At 43.0% G+C, this 18,937-nt stretch overlaps 1 protein-coding gene across 1 annotated transcript in view; it reads right to left on the bottom strand.

The window, feature by feature from the left end:
* RFTN1 (raftlin, lipid raft linker 1) overlaps positions 1–18,937 on the bottom strand; it is a 308,799-nt gene that overhangs the window by 50,562 nt on the left and 239,300 nt on the right. The window contains exon 7 of the mRNA XM_083188794.1: positions 4,159–4,274. Within this exon, the coding sequence (XP_083044920.1) occupies positions 4,159–4,274 (116 nt within the window). The remainder of the gene's footprint in view (positions 1–4,158; positions 4,275–18,937) is intronic.

Below are 18,937 nucleotides of genomic sequence, written 5' to 3'. Positions count from 1 at the left end.
TACCAGCTGTATATATGCCAGGCTTGCCTACCCTCCCAAAATGTCCGGGAGCCTCCCGGAAATCGGGTCCTTCTCCCGGCCCCCCGAGAAGGTGGGAAAAGTCTCCCGCTTTCTAGTGTGATAGCCCCCGCTCCCCCCTTGCCTGCGAATCACGGCGTTTTTCAGCATTGGGGGCGGGGCCAAGTGATGTCAGCCTTGTCCCCGCCCCCCTGACGTGTTGCCTCTCCGGGCTTCTCCCGGAGAGGTGAAATCAAAAGTAGGCAAGTATGGTATATGCTTACGTGTTGGTTTTCATGGCCCTCGTCTGCATGAGCATGCCACTACTGAACTTTGCCTACCTATTGCCTCTCCAGCCTGTGGCCCTTATTCAAATTCCTTCCCTAATGGACAAAACCATGTGCACTGTAGGTTGACTGACGTCAACCAGTGAAGGAGCTTGGAATTTTGCTACACTGTGGTGACTATTTGAGAGGCGATACTCTAATCCGGATCTCTCTATTTCTCTTTCGGGATCTGTAAAGTATATCCGTAGAAATACGGCCCTGTGAGCCCTGTATCTGAGGATCGTATCCTTACGGGAATCTCTAATATACTAGGCCGGTGTGGCCTTCCACAATTCTTTCACCATATTGGCATGGTGAACCCTATATCCTAGGATCACACCCTAACTGTTCAATATACAAAGCTAGACGGGTTCTTCCCGATAAAGTCACCATCCTAGCGACCCCATGAGTCCAATTATCTAGGATCTGATCCCCACTGGTGTTATCCAGCGCACCGAGCCAAATTGGCTTCCCCTAGAATCATCCTTTTAGGGGTCCTGTGAGCTCTACTCTTAAGGACTTCATCCCCACAGAAAAAGCTCTAAAAACATCTAAGTACTAAGCTTGGCTTCCTCCTATTTTTCACTTTACTGATTTTACCATTATCCTGAATGAATTACTAGTGGCTGAATAGGCCTCACAATTAAACTTTTCTGTCATACCCCTGAAGAAGTCGTTCTGATGAAACGCGTTGGGTTTCAATAAAGAACTTTTATCTTGAACGGATTCCACGTTTCATTCGGGAAAGGGACAAAGAATTGTTAATATAAATGTGATTAGTGTCTTACTCAGTAAGGAATTTTTACAAAAGTGACTAGGTGGTACTAAGTCCAGCACTTTCCGATAAACTCTTTTTCTTGTACTTTTCGCCAGACTCTCACTAACAGGGGAGTCTTATCGGAGTAGCAGCTAACATTTAAACTCTTTAGCGCAAGACGAGGTCCATATTGTGTTTTTATATATATATATATATATATATATATATGAGGTACGCCACCAATTATCTGGCAACTGATGGTCCAGCAGCACCTCTTTTAATCTGGACACATTAGTTGCCAAGGGGCAAGGGGGCAGTTAGGCTACAGGGGTATTTAGGCTGCTGGGTGGCTCAGATAGGCTGTAGGGTACAGTTCAGCTGTGTACACAAGGTGCAATTCTGGTTATCGATCATGTTTAAATAGTGAAAACCAAATATAAAGTTAGGCAGAATCACACAGTGTTCTGCCATATTCGATGCAGATTCGATCCCGATGCGCACCCCTATTAAATGAGTAGTGAATGGAAAAATACTCATTCACTGTAGAGTGAATAGACTGTTCAGGCAAGTCTATCTTGACTATCTCACCTGTAGGATGTATTTGGCCTATGACCAAATTGCAAGATCTAAATCTAAAGTACATCTAAAGTGCAATTAGTCAAAATCGAATAGTCAAAATTGCATAGTCAAAATCTGACATGAGACAGAATTGAACAGTGTGTGCACAACTTTAGGCTGTAGGGGGTCTTCAGACTTTGGTAAATTTAGGGGGAGATTAGGTTCTAAGTAGTGGGGAGTGGGAGGGAAAGCTGTTGGGATGTACCACTGATAATCTGGAAACATGTATAATCCAGCACGGTGCTGGAACCACATATACTGGATTATCTATGGTCTACGTGTGCGCAGATTGAACATTCCTGAGCATTCTCTTTTGTGCGCATATGTTTATGAATTGAATTTCCAACTAAAATTCTTAGGTGGAAATTTACTAAGGAGTTCTACAGTATTTCACATGGGATGTTGCTATTGGGAACCAATCATATACGATCTATTATCTTCTAAAAGGTGCTAAATAAATAAGAAGTAGGTTCTGATTGGCTGCCCATAGCAACATCACATGTGAAATAGAACTCCCATCTTAGTAAATTTCCAATTTAGAATTGGGGGTAAAATTGTGTGACCATGCCCCTTCCCAGCAAGAACACACCCCTGTTTAGGCTGCGCACTGAATGTGTGCACTGTTTCTATTTAAAATATTACGGGTAGGAGCACCAAAATGATGACTGCTATGATGAGGGTTGATGGTGCTGGGAAAGGGGAGCAGGTTCACAGGCGGAAATAGTGATGGTGCTAGGGGCACCAGCCAAAATCTTGCCTAGAGCATCATTTAGGCTAGGGTCGGCTCTGGGATGGACACATATATTCTCTTATATTCACATCTCTGGGCACTGAAATTCATATCTGTTGGGCCTCAAGGACTCCTTTACATCTGTTGGAGACAGAGCTCCAATATTCCTATGTTGGCTGCAGTCATACTGGATTAATGTCACTTGGGACCTAGAACTTGCACATTTTCAGCTAATTAGCTCCCAGCTGTGTAAAACTGATATTCCTTATTCGGTGTTATGACAAAGTGACTTTACTCTAATGACTCTCCAGTGATTTGCAATGCATTTCTAAACTTTCCAATATATAATTTTCTGAATCTGATTATGCAGTATTGTATTTCATAAGAAGTCAGATGCACAAACTGCCCCGCCACAAAGCAATTTTTTTTATTTGGGCCTACTTAGCGAACAAAAATTACGTGTAGTAAAACGGTAACGCAGTAATTTGTGTAGGCGCAGCACTTGCACAGGGAGATAGAAGGAGATGTTCCTGCTGAAGTACAGTATGCAATGGGAGAACCCATACACCTACTGTAGATCTGCATAAAAGTATATCTCTTCCACCGCCCTCCCAGCTCTACACTGGGTTATTTCTGATCACTTTTGATTACGAGGACCAGAGACCTCTGCAAGATCAACTTTGTTACAATAACTGTCCCAGTATAACACCCAAGGTACCTGTCTGTAATACAAAACATGCACATTTGTAAATACATTTTACCAGACTAATATACCCACTAAAATGACTAATATACCCACTAAAACACTGCATGACTTTAGTACATATTTACAAAAAATAAATAAATGAATGAATAAACTAACAATGGAACAGGGCACCAGGTTCGAAGCATGGAGAGTGAAGCAAGCCATGCGATGGCACACACTACACACTAATTGGGGGTCCATGTCAACGGTGTTGTCATTGACAACAAAAAAACCTTTTCATGTTGCATTCTTTTTTTGGGTTTACCTCAGGGTTGCCGACTTTTGAAAGCTCCTCTCTGGGAGAAGCCTGGAGAGGAGACTTTCAGCAGGAGTTCGGGGGCGGGGCTTAAATGTGACACCATTAAGCCCCGCCCCCATGAAGGAAAGTGCCTCAATTTGCTGATCTCCGTGGAGGGCGCGGTGCTAAATGACGCGATTATGACACTTTAGCCCCGCCCCTCCCCGGAGATTTGCAGATAAGGTAATTTAAATGCCACGGTCAGGGGGGCACAATCAGGGGGGGGGGGGAGTCCCCCATAATCCGGGAGAGTTGCCCACCTTTCCGGGGGGCCTGGAGGGTGACTTGATTTTCGGGACCCTCCTGGCAGTTCCGGGAGGGTAGGCAACCCTGGTTTACCTTTTGCATGTGTCATCTTTTTGACCATGTCCACCTATTTCATTTTAACCTTTTTGTCAGTGTTGACCTAGTAAAAGTACCTTATGTCTATGTAGACCTATGCATGTTGACCCTTTGCTGTCAACCTAATGTAAACAAACCTTTTGTGGCCCCTCCCCCCGAATATTGCTAATGGCTGCCTAGCGGCTAATCAGGAGCCCCTAGGCAGCCAATAGCGCTATTTTAGGCTTATTGTCTGCATACAATCTATTGTTTCTTTCACTTGCTTTTACACTGAAATATTAGTGTGTATGTAGCAGTAAGGACTATATTGTGCAAGAAAACAAAGACAAGAAATCAAGCGCTTACCTCAAAGATAGTCCATTGTTCTACAACAATAGCATCATAACGCTTTACAGTCTTTGGATCTTGTTCTGGGAAGTCTTCAAAAATAAAAACACCATCTGTAAACTCTGATGAGGAATCTATAAAAGCAAACAAAAATATTCTGAATGAAATAAAACTGGTAACTCAATAGGGCATCTGCACCTTTTTATAGAAATTAAAAACCGTATTTTATAAATGGATCCACCATGTGAGTTACAGAGTATGATAATGGCCTATGGTAAATGCATTATAACACTATGCATTAGCCACTCAGATAAATACAAACAAAACTGGGCTGTGGAGCTAAGCGGCATGGCAGCTGTATGTATCAAAGAAGCCTGCTCCCCCCACAGTGGTGCACAAATGGACTAAATTACATTTAATGAACAATATTCGTTAATAAAATATTGTCATTTTTATATGCCTTTTACAAAATCTGAAATCACATACAGTACAATAAACAAAAATGGGTGGATCTTGTTACAAAAATAAATTTAAAACTGCTATTAAAAATACTTGTCCCTCCCTTGGAAATGCGATTAAATGGTACTTTAAAAATGGCCTCAAGACGAAAATTAAAACTATTAATTTTTTATAGCATGAAAAAACGACCCAGAAAAGAGTGAAAATTCATATATAAACACACCAGGTCAAGCATGTCCACCCTGTTATTTGAGTTTCAACACAGGTTTTTTTAGTGTGAATGGCACAACCCGGGTCGAAATTCCCGGGTCTCCAACCTTGCTTTATACCCGGATCGGAGACCCAGGTTGACCCGTTCACACTGCAGGACCCATGTTGAAAGCCAAATTACTGGGTAGAACTGCTTCATCCGGTAATTTGCCTAGCAGTGAGAACGGGGGTCCGACGCTGCAGTAATTAGAATTTAACTACTGGGTAAAAGTAGGCCCAGAATTATAACAGCATGTAATGACAAGCACCACACAGTCCGCCATCAACCATAAGTTTTAAAGTTGTATATCTATTTCCCCACTAGTCACCGGCTCCTCTGCTTAATCATAATAGGCCCTTGCACAGTTTCAGCCACAAGCCTGTGTGACCCTTAATCCAGCCCTGATCCAGCTGGAAAATTATTTATGTAGGAATATCAGGAAACCATGGGCCTGATTCAGCCCCGATCACAAATTCGAAGCACTGGCAATTATTGAATTTGCAAGCCATTTGCAAGTTGAGTGACGGGCGCCAGGCATTTGGGGGCAGCACATCAGCATTTTCTGGGAGTTCCCTGGAAAATGTACTGTAGGTGTTGCTTGGCCGTTGGGAGGGAGGGCCACTTACGTCAGCAGCGTCCTTCTTCTTCCCACGGCCATCGCAGCGCCGAGAAAGTCTAGACTAATTCGGTGCTGCGAACAGGGGGAAAACCATTCATTGGAAAATTATTGTGAATGGTTTCCCTCTGTGCACATGGCTCCAAACGTATTTTCAGACGTGCATAGGGACGGGGGGGGGGGGGGACTCTGGCTGGGTGGCCTTTACCTGATCACTGGGCTCTGAGGATTCTCAGCCCAGCAATCAGGTCTGAATCAAGCGTCATATGTGAACTATTTGAATGTGTTTTAATACCGCAACAAATTTTGAAACCTATTATTTTAAATTGATTTAATATTTGTTTGTGACTTCAAAGCCAGTTTTAGCTTTGTGGCGGGACAACATAACGCCTTATTACTGCAGACACAAAAAGAAGCAGTGAACAAATCGTTTCTTCCCTACCATCAGGTCTTGTTTTAGGTTAATCATGCCAAACACAGCTGCCTGATCTGTGTAATGTACTCAATAAACAGGCCCATACCATAACTATAGAAACAGAACACGGGGATGATCTGATATAAACAATTTGCTTAGGCATCTAATCTTTGCTGTGTGGTTTTCAATTGTAATGTACATATACTTAATTTTTATGGACATATTAATAAATATTGATTGATGAATTTTAAACATCTTGAGTATGCAATATATTGTTTTCTGCTCTGTAAATTATGACATTTAGAATTATGGGATGATAAAATACCCTGTCTTTGCGTTGTATAACATTACATTCATGGAAGACAATAGTCCCAGTATGAAATAAATAACTGCTCTACCATGTAAAAAATGAGTAATTCCCCTGAGTGTGTAAAACAGACATTGACAAAGGAAGTGACTCAGCTAACAATGTGGATGTAAACAGAAGAAAACAACAATAACTGAGAAGTATATACTGTATTATCTGACCCTCTATATATACTGTATTAATCCTGACCCTCCCTTCTCATTTCTCAGTCAGTGATCTTACATGCAAAGAGAAATTATACTGAAGAATAATATGGGTGCTTTCATGTGAGGTAGAGCCAAGCAGCTACTTGTGTTGGGGTAGTCAGACCCCCCAAAAAGTCAAAAGTTTTTCTTATCATCCAATTCACCAGATGCACTAAGCTTTAAAAGTGATAAAATGGAGAGTGATAAACAGCCAACCAACCAGCTCCTACCTGCCATGTCACAGACCGTGTTTGAAAAATGTCAGACAGGAGCTGATTGGCTGGCTGTTTACCACTCTCCAATTTATCACTTTTGAAGCTTAGAGAATCTGGCCCAATAAGTGGTATCAGTAGATTCCAGAAAGATCCGTTACTATAATACCATCCAATAGTCCATAGTCATAAACAGGAATCAAGGTATTTGTACCACTTGATGGTTGGTTTATAGTTACAAATTTGGAAGCACGCCAGCTTGTAATCCTCTACTAGGTCACGGAAATTGAATTTGCGAGGTGGTAAATGAAAACCTAATGACGTTGGTAAGATGTACAAGATGACATGGTGGCTGATAAGGAATCATTGGAAAACTTGTTGATGAAGAGATGGGGCTTTAGGGGGTTCTGACGTGTTTTGCTCTCTCAGTTTACAGCTTTGACAAGGTGCTAGGTGCAATGATCACCTGAAATAGGCATCCTCTTGGCATATGTCTCAGACTAGAACACAACTCTGGCACATACCCAGAAAACTCTAAAGAAAATGCCACAAGACAGATCCCTTCTGTGTTAATGCCAGTTGCTGCCCAGAAACCGCAACTTTGCATACGTCGAGAAATGGCCAAGATGCGTCTGACTATTCATATGCAGATATGTGTATGTTCGCTTGCTTGAATTGCTTAATATGGCTGAATAGGGAGCGCCTGTGACTCAGAATCAGGTCCATTATATTTGATAATGTGTCAGACAACCTTACTTATCAATGCTAATCTAAGTATAATTTGGTACAGAGTGCACTCAATGTGCATCACAAAACCCATTGGGTTTCATGCAGCAATCCTACTATATGTTTTCAGGAGACCCCTCTGCAAGCTAGATATGGGAAGTACAGAGAGGGAAAGCTCCAGAAGCAAAAACATGTAAAGCCCGGTATACTCGACCATAGAATGAGCGATATTGAGCTATATCAATCATTGTATCGCCCACGCCCAGTATGAATGCTTTGCCCAATGCATGCTCCAAAAGGTCATTATTGACTACCTCTAATGTCTGTGCACAGACAAGGGAGCAGATCGTTAACGAGTTCCATGCATGGTCCTTGCTCAGTCCCCCTCCTCACAGTGCAAAAAGGAGGCACACATTGTGTACCATTATAAGATAAGAATAAAAGACCTGCAACTACTAACTGAATATCACTTATGTCCTTTTGTGATGAGGAAAAAATGGGCAAAATAAAATCTTGTTTCTGTGGGTGTGGTATAACACACCGACAGTTGGGATTCCGACAGTCATTAGCGCGCTCCCGTTTCTGGCCCAGCTCTTCCCAATGGCCTGTGCAACTTATTTATGCTTATCCACCAGCCCACCTCAAATCCACACATATGCTTTGGTAAACTCTAAAGCCCCATACCCACTAGAGGATTTAGTAACAGATATCACTCAGAAAGGGCTTTCTGAATGATATCTGTTAGTATATCGTCTAGTGCTGGGGTAGTAAACCCTAGTCCTCGAGAGCTACCAACAGCGCATGTTTTGCAGGTCTCCTCACAGAATCACAAGTGAGCTAATAAGCTCCATCTGTGGATCTTTTAAAATGTGTCAGTGATTAATGAGTGCAGCTGTGCAGCAGCTAGGTTGTCTGGAAAATGTGAACTGTTGGTAGCTCTCGAGGGCTAGGGTTGGTTACCACTGGTCTAGTGAGTACACTTAATATAGTTAATGAAGCACGCTCTCATGCGTCATTAAAGACCATTGATATCTGCTGAAAATACAGGTCACTTTTCCTAAATGACCTGCATGTTCAGCGTATCCCGCTGATGTCTCTGAACAATATCATTTAACCGATATAATTCAATGTGTACACATTCAGTGCCACCCACAGCCACGGAGGATATTATTACCTATATCGACCACGGCCAGTGTCAGCTAGTGTGTATGGAGGTTAAGCAGCTGCATACCTATGCAAATCCAATTGGTCATCAGGACCATTGGATATTTTGCACACAAATGATCACTTCTGAATGATTCCAGCTAGTACAGTACAGTACAGTATACTTACATTCACCAGAATGGAACAAAGGCCCACGCAAAAAGGTAAATCTACTTCTTAGTCCATGAAAAGCATAGCAGGGCCAGTAACATCAAAGGATGATTATAGTGTGGGTGAGATATTGTAAGACGCATCTCACCTAATGCCACCCAATAATTTCAATTTACTCAGGGTATATATTGGTTTGTAAAGAAAGTAAATAGTTTGGAACAGTGGCGTAACTATAAATTTTGCTCCCCCCTGCCAAAAAGTTTGTGCCCCCCCCGGCTCCTCTCCAGCTTGTTTCCCCAGCGTGTGACATGTTGACGTCACACGCATAATGGAGAAGCTGAAGCAGGATAGAGGGAGAGAGACCAGCAGACACTGCTGCTTCCCTTGTCTCCGACGCATCCCAGGCCACCCTAGCACGCCCATCTGCCCACCCATACTTACACCTTACACAGTAGCCAATAGCCAGCTCTGTGTACAGTCAATTGAATCAGTGGGGGGGATTTGTCATCTCTGCCATGGCTGCACCCGTGTTGAGGCTGACTCGCCTCCGGTGCTCAGCCAGTGGGCAGTGGCAGGCAGCAGCATGTCAGTGCGTCGAGCGGGTGCCGGCGCTCACACAGACCCCACTGCCGCTTGCTCACCCAAGCGGCTGCCGGGGCTGCCTTACAGTATTTACGCCACTGGTTTGGAAGGTGGGAAATACACTTTAAAAAAAATACTATTATAAAAGTATCTGAAAAATACTTGTATTATGATGTTAGTTTGTATAAGTATTGGTTTTTTTTTTTATAAAAAACCCTGCAGCTGTTTCTGATTTTGTATTTAAACTTAAAGGTTCAAACAGAGGTCTCACCACAAAGACTACTTTCATGCAAATGAATTAATGGAAACTATGTAGTCTATCACCACCGTAAAGCAACACAAGTTGGCATCACAAAATCTGAGCATCTGATAAGAGCAGCACTACAGTTATAAAACGAAGACGTTTAATTAAGACTTTCAATATCTGTGAACACCGGAGACCTAGAGTATGTTGACTGAACGTCTACGTATGTGAGCTCTTCAGACAGAATGCACTTTATGTAACCCATAAATCTTTCACTCAGACAACAGTCATTGTTTGTCTAGTTCACTGACGAAAAGGGGATTCTTTGATTTGTACATATAATTATTTTAAAGTTATACGCCTATGATACATTTTCCTAAAGTTGCCCTTTTATACCCAAAGCTCAGTCTGCTGTGTAATGCATCACCATTAAATCTTTACATCGCAGCAGAGGGGATGTGTCAGGACTTCTGTCTTCAATTTACAGCTGGTTCTCCTCATTTATTGGGACAATACATCATATTTCCCAAGTGGTAAACCATGTTTGTAATCATTTTTCCAGGACATATTTTTCCATGTTGATGGAATGCTATGATGGTTAAGGACTCTTGTCCATGGGTTAGGGATGTTTCATTCCTAAAGTGGAGCAAACTAAAAAAACAACAAATAGTAATAACGTAAGCTGGATACATGAACTTTCATATACAGCATATAAAGGGTTAGACTTGCACATGGGCACAGCGGAAATACCTTGGTGGGCTCAACTGCAGGAGGGCCCCTCCCTCTCCGCTAGGGGGTCATGTTCCAGACTGTGCACCCAAATAATACATTGCTACTTAATTAGTTGGATTATTTGCTAGAGCCAGTCAATTGATACACATGGGTGCTTACTGATTCCTAAAAATGTATTCGATGATTTTTGGTCATCTTGGTATACGATTGAGAATTTGTAAGCAGTTGGAGATGCCCCGGTGTCATGGCGGAGACTCACAACCTGAGACAGCACAGGGTACGATGGTGCATCTGGTGAGTAACTGATGTTCTGGCTTTTCTACGTCAGCAACAGATGTGATATACTGGAGGTGGAAGTCCCCGTACACAAGACAACGTCTGTGTGTAATCTTGAGAGCAGGGCTGTCCTACCTTTGACTGTCTGTAAATACCCTGTTTGTTGTATCACTGTCTCCTTTTGTAAAGCGCAACGGAATATGCTGCGCTACAGAGAAGAGAAACTGTTAATAAATAAATAAATAATACAAGCTGTACAATAGATCTTGTGTACAGAAATACTTTGACATTTGAAAAGTACGGCCCCTCCCATTTTTTTTTTTTTGGGGGGGGGGGATCTTATGCAACAATATGACTGGCTGACATTTTTTTTTATATTATTATTAATGTAGAGATTAGCACTCACCTATGTCAGTAACATAATGTATTTGCATAATCAAATACATTTTCCAATGAAACAGTTCTGTTTCTGCCAGCAATAATTCATTTTGTGAGACAACTAAACTGAAGAAAACCTTATAGAAAAATATTGTGAAAAATTGAGTGTTGACATTCTTTCTAGCATGAGCGATTGTGACTGTGATTGGTTCCACACATTTATATGATGTACAGTCAGCTGCTAATACTTGGGCTCTCATGGACTTCACCAGTTCCTTAAGAATACGTTCTGAACAGCAGGCAGACTATGCCGTCTCATTAAAAACATGTCAGACAAACTAGCCAGCAGCTGAAGACATCTCTCATTCTGCTCATCTGCTGTCTCCACCTGCCTTCCTCATGCACCTCTATTACAGTTGCTGGAGCTTCAATATTAAATCCCAATCTCACATATTTTGTTTCTTAATTTGGTCCAATGCCACTACATTTTTTATTAAGGTAAAGATGCTGCCCTACTGTGCACAAAAAGCTGTTCTCACTGGTGGCCATAAATATTTAATGCCTTTCTGTTGGCTAAATGCCACATTAATGTTCTCTATTTTGATTTACAAGAAGAGTATAAATTCACATTTTACTGTCTACTAAGCACTAGCTGCCTTGTGTCTTTTGAATTAAAGTCTGCTGAAAATATGAAGCTGTGGAGGGTGAAAAAAAACCCTGATACTTTATATTCAGTATTTACCATCTTTTGCCAGATATGAGGAACCGTACCGTATCACCCTGTGTCACTATAACTTAGCATGATCAGGCAAGTGTAAAGCGTGTCTCTGTAGTATATTTCACAGGACATATCAGCAAGAAGCACATGGCTCTCTATGTTAATGCACTGGGGGGGGGGGGTATTCAGACCTGATTGCATGGCTGCATACCTCCCAAAATTATGAGGTCAGGATTCGGGATTTGCCGCACCGAAGCTGCGCTGACCAAAAAGGGGTGGGGCTACTGATTGTGTGGGTGTGGCTTCATGTTGATGGGGCATGGCCTAGTGCCATAATCCCGTTTCATGATTTTTGGGGGTGTGACCAGTGCTTTCCTAGCAGCTGGGCAGCCCCCGGCCCCCTACCTCCACCCTGCACTGAAGAGATCACCGGCTGCTATGAAGAGCGGAGCAGCAGTGATCTCCAGCTCTCCCCCAACTGTCCCCAGGTATGCGGCTGCAAGTTCGCAGGCCCAGCAATATTTTAAGATGGCGCATGCGTATGGCTTGTAGTATGCATGTGAGCAATGGCGGATCTAGACTTTCCAGTCCTAACTCATCTATCACAGCTCCTTTGTAGTGTGCTAAAGCAATATTGTGGAGATGGGAACGCAGCAATTACGAATAGTAATTGTGTTAATTTCTCAGTGAATACATTGCTAATTTATGGCAGTTAATGTAAAGGAACATGGAATCTCAGGAACAACTGGACATAATAAGTTGTCTCCGGCCTGGTGGTGGCAGCTTGGAAGGCGGTGGGCTAAACGACCATACAAAATAAGGAACATAAAATCTCTGATTTCCCGCTTCGTCGTAAATAAGCCCAACAGTCAGATATGTATCTGACAAATATGTTTTGCATACTGTAGATGTACATTTGTGACAGCCCAGACATACAGCAAAAAGGTTTATCCAGTCTCTCCCAGGAGCAGCTGCCAATGTTACTGCCTTCCCTATACGTAACAACTGCCTATAAACACAGCCATAGGCATCATGTACACACACAGTACGCTCTGCCAGACCTGCCCCAGCAGCCGGTGACAGCCGCCCATACTCATCGGGTACCAGCCAACCGCCTTGCGCCTCCAATCACATTACTGTTTTGCGTGAAAAACTAACCCAGCAGTATCGGCTCCTACCCCCAGCATCAGCAGTGCCCTAACCCCAGCAGTGGTGGCAGCAGCTTCCGCCTGTCCTCAGCAGCAGCGTCCAATCGCCATGTTACCCATGAAAAGGTTCTGCCGGTCACACTTCTGTGTGACTCTAAACCAGGGGAAAAGGAACATTCCACTTCCCCTGTACTAGAACTCTGGCAGAGAGAGGTTGAGCAGCCAGCAGCAGATGCTGACTGGCACCCCACTCGGAGCCCAGCAGACTGTCAGCAGGCTCCCGGCTGGGCATCCATCAGCCCGGGCGCAGCTCCCCCTGTATCTGTCCCTGCATGCGAGAGGCTTTCCTACAGAGATATCGAGCATTTTTTTTAAAAATCTCTAGCCGTACGCAAGATGATTTACAGAAAGTTGGAGTTTGGGGGTGGTAACAGGGAAAACACAAGCGTGCCCAGGTGTTTGAAGAGAAGTTGTGTGATGTCAGCTCCAGCTCCGATCAGCCTGTTTCTATCACAGCCACAGTCCTGGGCTACTCACCAACTGCACATAGTGGAAAAAAATAATCTATGGTGAGCGTCTTGTGTACAGATTTGCTGCTAATCACAATTTGGTGTCATTTTTTCAAGCCGTGTACATTGTTTTGCAGGTTTGCACAGGGTGGGATTTCACTCTGGCTGTGCGGTGATTACCTAATCGCAGGTCTCCGCAAATTAGCAGAGAACCGATGAGGACCGATTCACCCCCTATTGGCCTGATTCAGACCTGATCACTCATTTGCAAATTTGCAGAAATAGATTCACCGCAAGGAGCGAAAACAGCCCGATTCTCCGAAAAAACTGTGAATCGGGAGCATCGAATACTGCCTACTACCAGAAAAGTAATATGAAAATATCACAGCAGTACAAAAGGACTTTGCCTAAACAATGCTGTTTCAGTTATACATTTAAATTACCCACTGGTGTCACATGATAAAGGCTAACCATGTGATTGGTAAAGGGGGTTTAATGGAGCGATGAACATAACAAAATGCAGACGGTAACAGTGGAAAAATGGCATAATATTAAAAAGAAGTGCAAATGCTTGTTGCTATGAAGTCAGTGAACCAATGGGCCATTGTTCATCACCGCTTTCCACAATTCTAGTAAAGACCTGTAATTTACTGCCAACAGATAAGGAGGTAATGAAGTGTAAGAAACTGCATAAAGGTCTACTACAAATGTGTCCTTTCTCATCATTGCCGGAGTTACGTAAAACACCCCTTCTTGTAGCGCCTAGCCTTCAGAGTGTTTACTAACATCTTTACTTGCATTTTTCCCCCTGAAAATGCATCTTATTCTCATCACTGTGTGATGGCATGCACAAGCAGACTTTGCTGATTAAAATGATATGCAGTATGCCTATATTCTGTGTGTGACTGCAGCTGTTTTTCTAAAAAAATATGAACTTTACCTGGAAAACATTGTACCATAGCATTTTGTATGCAGATACTGTAGTCGCACACAGAATATAGTCCTGCTGCATATAATAACTGGAAACATTGTATTGTAGCATTTTGTATGCAAATATTGTAGTCGCACGCAGAATACAGTCCTGCTGCATATAATAGACTGGAGAACATTGTAATGTAGCATTTGGCATGCAGATACAGCTGTAGTTGCACCGGAGCTTCAGACTCTCATGTGTCCTGTGTGCCGCAACTTATTACTTGTGGAGGCTACACCAGGAAGTACACATCTGCAGGTCCCAGCAAAATTAGCAATAATTAGTATGTAACTAGAGAATTATACAGTTCTGCAACAAACATGATACATAGCATCCCTTTTCTGACAATGACAAAGAGATAGAGACTTGTTTTTCACGTTTATATTTGTGGAAATGACAGGGTTAAAGTACCTCATCTAAATGCAATGGTTTTAGTCTGCTCATGTGGTCATCTTAAGCTTCATGTTTATAGATGTGGTGCACTCACACTGAGGTAACTCTTGAGCCTGTTAAAATTTGTGAAAGAGCAGGTGCAAAGGCAAATGAAAGTAAACATACATTAATATTTAATAAGGTAGGTGTCTGTCCCAAGTGACTGCCCAGTGCATAGTCTAGCAACGGATGGCAGGGATGAAGGTCAGTGCTGATCAGTGGGAGCTGGACCAGTTGAAGTCTGTCTGCCAAGCAATTTTATTAAACTATTTTTAAATATACTAATATGGGGGAAATCTTGCTTTCCCAAACCATATAGAGGTCATATGCAGCTACATTTACCAAAAACAAATCTCTTGCAATATACACATCTCGGTGGTCTGTAGACTTGATAAATAAAATAACAGGTTTGATTTTGCTCGTTAATGAATGAAATAATATGGCTGTATGTAGACTGTATATGGTGTATCTCACTATATTCACGCTGCTCAAGTTCTACTGAAGAGGCAACATCGGAAACGGATCTTCCCTCAGCTCTACAGACCCCTATATGTGCTGCGTGTCCGCACAGTCTGGAGGCAGTAAAGTATAGGTTTAATAAAGGCAACATACAGTATCTACTGCGCACAGAATTTTTTAAATGATGGTCTTGGTAATGTGTGTGCTGTTACTATCACATTTAGGAAAGGTAGTCAAGCATACACCTAGTGACCACCATATTAATAATGCATTCATTCTTGCTAATTCAAAGAGCTCCAAGGCCTTGTGATGCTCTACAGAAAGTGTCTATTCTCTCAATAACTCACTAGAACGGAATAAGCTAGAACAAACATTTAAAAATGAAGAAAAGGTACGAAAGAAATAATAGCCAAAGACAAATAAGATATTATTAAAACATAAGCCAATGTGAATTTAGTATTACAAACAGCTGGGGAAAATAAAACTTGCCTGCCCGCACAGTGTGGGCACCCAGGCGATGGCTGAATCTGTACACAATGTACTTCTACTAAATATAAGCTGAAGATTTTCAAGTTAAGCATAAAACACACAGACATAGCGGTACTTGTTTCCTAGCACGGCCACAAATCTTGGCCATCGGGGGTAATTTTAGTGGCCTGCGACGCGACCGACGCGATGCCCCCGATTTTTCCATTGAAATGCATTGAAAACAGTGAAAAATCGGGTCGGTCGCATCGTGTGCGCCTAAAAATGCTTAAATGGTCCACCCACGATGGTCGCGATTTCCCCATAGGGAACAATGTTAAATGCCTCAATTTACCCGCGATGACCCCGATTTCCCATAGGAAACAATGTTAAATGGGTCAATTTACCCAAATCATCATAGGGAAGAATGGTAAATGGGCCAGAAAGCCCAAAAAACCCCCCTGACCAGTGAAATGTCCCCCCAAAAGTAGTTCACGCCACCCCGCGATGAACGTGAACCCGAAGTGTGGCGAGCGCAGCGAGTCCGCGAGGGGCGGCGGTACGCGTCCTCCGACCTTTTCATACCCCCACTATCCACTAGGGCGTGGAGTGAGAATAGAATAGTGTGGCGAGCGCAGCGAGCCACCGAGCCCGAAGCGTGGCGAGCGCAGCGAGCCCCGCAAGGGGACGCGGATACCTTCACAGGTAAACGCGTCCCTTCGCGGGCTTCACAGGTATCCGCGTCCCCTCGCGGGGCTCGCTGCGCTCGCCACACTATTCTATTCTCACTCCACGCCCTAGTGGATAGTAGGGGTATGAAAAGGTCGGAGGACGCGTACCGCCGCCCCTCGCGGGCTCGCTGCGCTCGCCACGCTTCGGGTTCACGTTGATCATGTGGTGGCGTAAACTACTTTTGGGGGGACATTTCAATGTTCAGGGGTGTTTTTGGCCCATTTACCATTGTTCCTATGATAATTTGGGTAAATTGAGCCATTTCACATTGTTTCCTATGGGAAATCGTGGTCATCGCGGGTAAATTGAGGCATTTAACATTGTTCTCTATAGGGAAATCGCGGGCATCGCGTCTGGCCCATTGCACCCGATTTTTTTGCGCATGCGATGCCCGCGATGGCCCCGATTTTACCCCCGATGACCGCGATTATGATCGTTGTGGCCGTGCTAGGAAACAAGTACCGACATAGCAATTTGGGGCATTTTCTCAAATCACACATCGCTCTGTGTGTAGGTGCATAACATAACAATGCGTGGCCCCGCCCATCACTATCACCCAGCGATTAATATTCAGCATGCTGGATATTAATCTCTTCACTCTTTGCAGTCCAATTTTTGTTGCAATTCGAACAGTCTGGTTTAAATATTTAAATGAATTGTCTACATTAAATGTTGTAGAGAAACAAGCAGCTCGTCAAATGCCTGCGTCTCTGTGCTAGAGAGGCAGGCACTGAGCATGCAGCGGAAACTTGAAAGAAATAGCGGCAATGGGACAACAAAAGTTGCAGGATCTCCTGTAGTGGCTGTCAGTCACTTGGCAGCGGTGGGGGGGAGGGCAGCAGGGACTGCGGGACCCCGGAAGTTCAGCAGCTCAGCAGCAGCAGGTGGGAGCACAGATGCTAAAGTGTCTATGCACAGTTTCTGTATGTGTAAGGATACACATACATACACATTATACTATTATTGTCCCATCTGGAAACCCTCCATTAGAAATCCTGTAGCCCTAGGGCTGTTGAGCCTGACTAGACATTAGACTTGAAAGGGTTAATCGCTGGGCATGGCCAGTGTTCACCAGAAAACACTGGCCCTGACAGATCGCGCAGCACACAGCATTGACACATCACTGTTTGCTGAACAATCTTGCTGAGCGTCAGCAACTCGCTACGCATGTAGGCCCCTTAACATTGGACAATCTCAGGCTTTGCTGATACATTAATTCCTCCTAAAGTGATCATTTGTTTACTGCATGCATAGAAAACTTTCTTATAATGGAAAGTCATTGTTTTCTACAAATAAGACAATACCTTACAATTCAATTATTTGAAAGCAATCCTATCATCTGTACACATTGGTGGAATTCCTTTAGATGCGTTAACCCATTTTTTAGGGGTTAACACAGCTAAATGCAACTAAACACAACTGGCTGTGAGTTTTTTGTGATACACTTTGTCATGAAAATTACTGTAAGAGATGTTTTCTCACGGCCCCAGAGCAGGAAAAAAATTGTGAAAATCCCTATTTTAAGGTAAAAATGGTGGCTCCGAACCCTTAGGTCTTCCTTATAATAATTTTTTTTAATCAGCTTAATTTGGATAATAATGACATCAATTTGGGTTTGATATTCTATAAAATGTACAATAAAATTGATCAAGACTGCATTCATTTTCTGGAAAATACTTGCCTTGTATGATTTTTTTTCAATTTTATACACACTTTTTATAATTGGGCTGAGCATTAATCAAAAGCTATGCTCAGTGTAATTATAGCCACATTAATTTAAGCTGCAGTAAACAAAACTTTTACCGTGACTGAATGAATTCCCTCATTGGGCAGGATTCAATGACAAGTTACACTATGTGCTCACTGCCCCTGACGGTGAATTTTAACCCCTGCGGAGAGCCGGGGATGACGGCAGGCAGAGAGATGTAAGCCTCCCTGCCTACCCCAGAATTTGTGGGGGAGAAGGAGGGCTCCCGGGGACACAGGCAGCAGAAGCTGCCCCCCCCGGAGAGCTGTCAGGGGACACTGGTAGGGAGCCGCTTCACTGGTCCCACTCGCGCATATGTAATGAGTAATGAAAAAAACTTTATTTTAAAAGATCATATTCCAGTTCACCTTTAAAAAACTTTAAAAAGATCTTGAATGCAAAACGGTGAATCATGGCGAAAGTCATGCTGAAAGCAGTTCTCCATCCTAGCATTGAATACACTCTCGGCGAATCCCAGTGAAAACCCCATTGAAATACACCAGCGTATTGCAGGGAGCATGAAACGGAGAACTGGCCGGCATTCACTGTTTCGGCGAACAGTGAACATTGATCATATTTTCAGTGAAAAAGATTCACCGCAAGGAGTGAAAACAGCCCGTTTCGCCGAAAAAAAATTGTGAATCGGGAGCATTGAATACTGCCTATTGAATTATTGGCATCACGGAGAAAGTACACATAAGAAATGTTTAGTGGTAAATATTTATTTTAAACAAATGTAGCCAGGAGCACGACAAAGTTAGTCCAGTTATAATAACAAGACCCTTAACCGTAGATATTTAGGGATGTGAAAGTGGGTACATCAAAAGCAAATGCATAAAATGTTTAAAAAATAAAGAT

The sequence above is a fragment of the Crinia signifera genome, chromosome 5 (assembly GCF_055691185.1).
Source record: "Crinia signifera chromosome 5, ASM5569118v1, whole genome shotgun sequence".
Lineage (NCBI taxonomy): Eukaryota > Metazoa > Chordata > Amphibia > Anura > Myobatrachidae > Crinia > Crinia signifera.
This window is presented reverse-complemented; position numbering and strand designations above follow the sequence as displayed.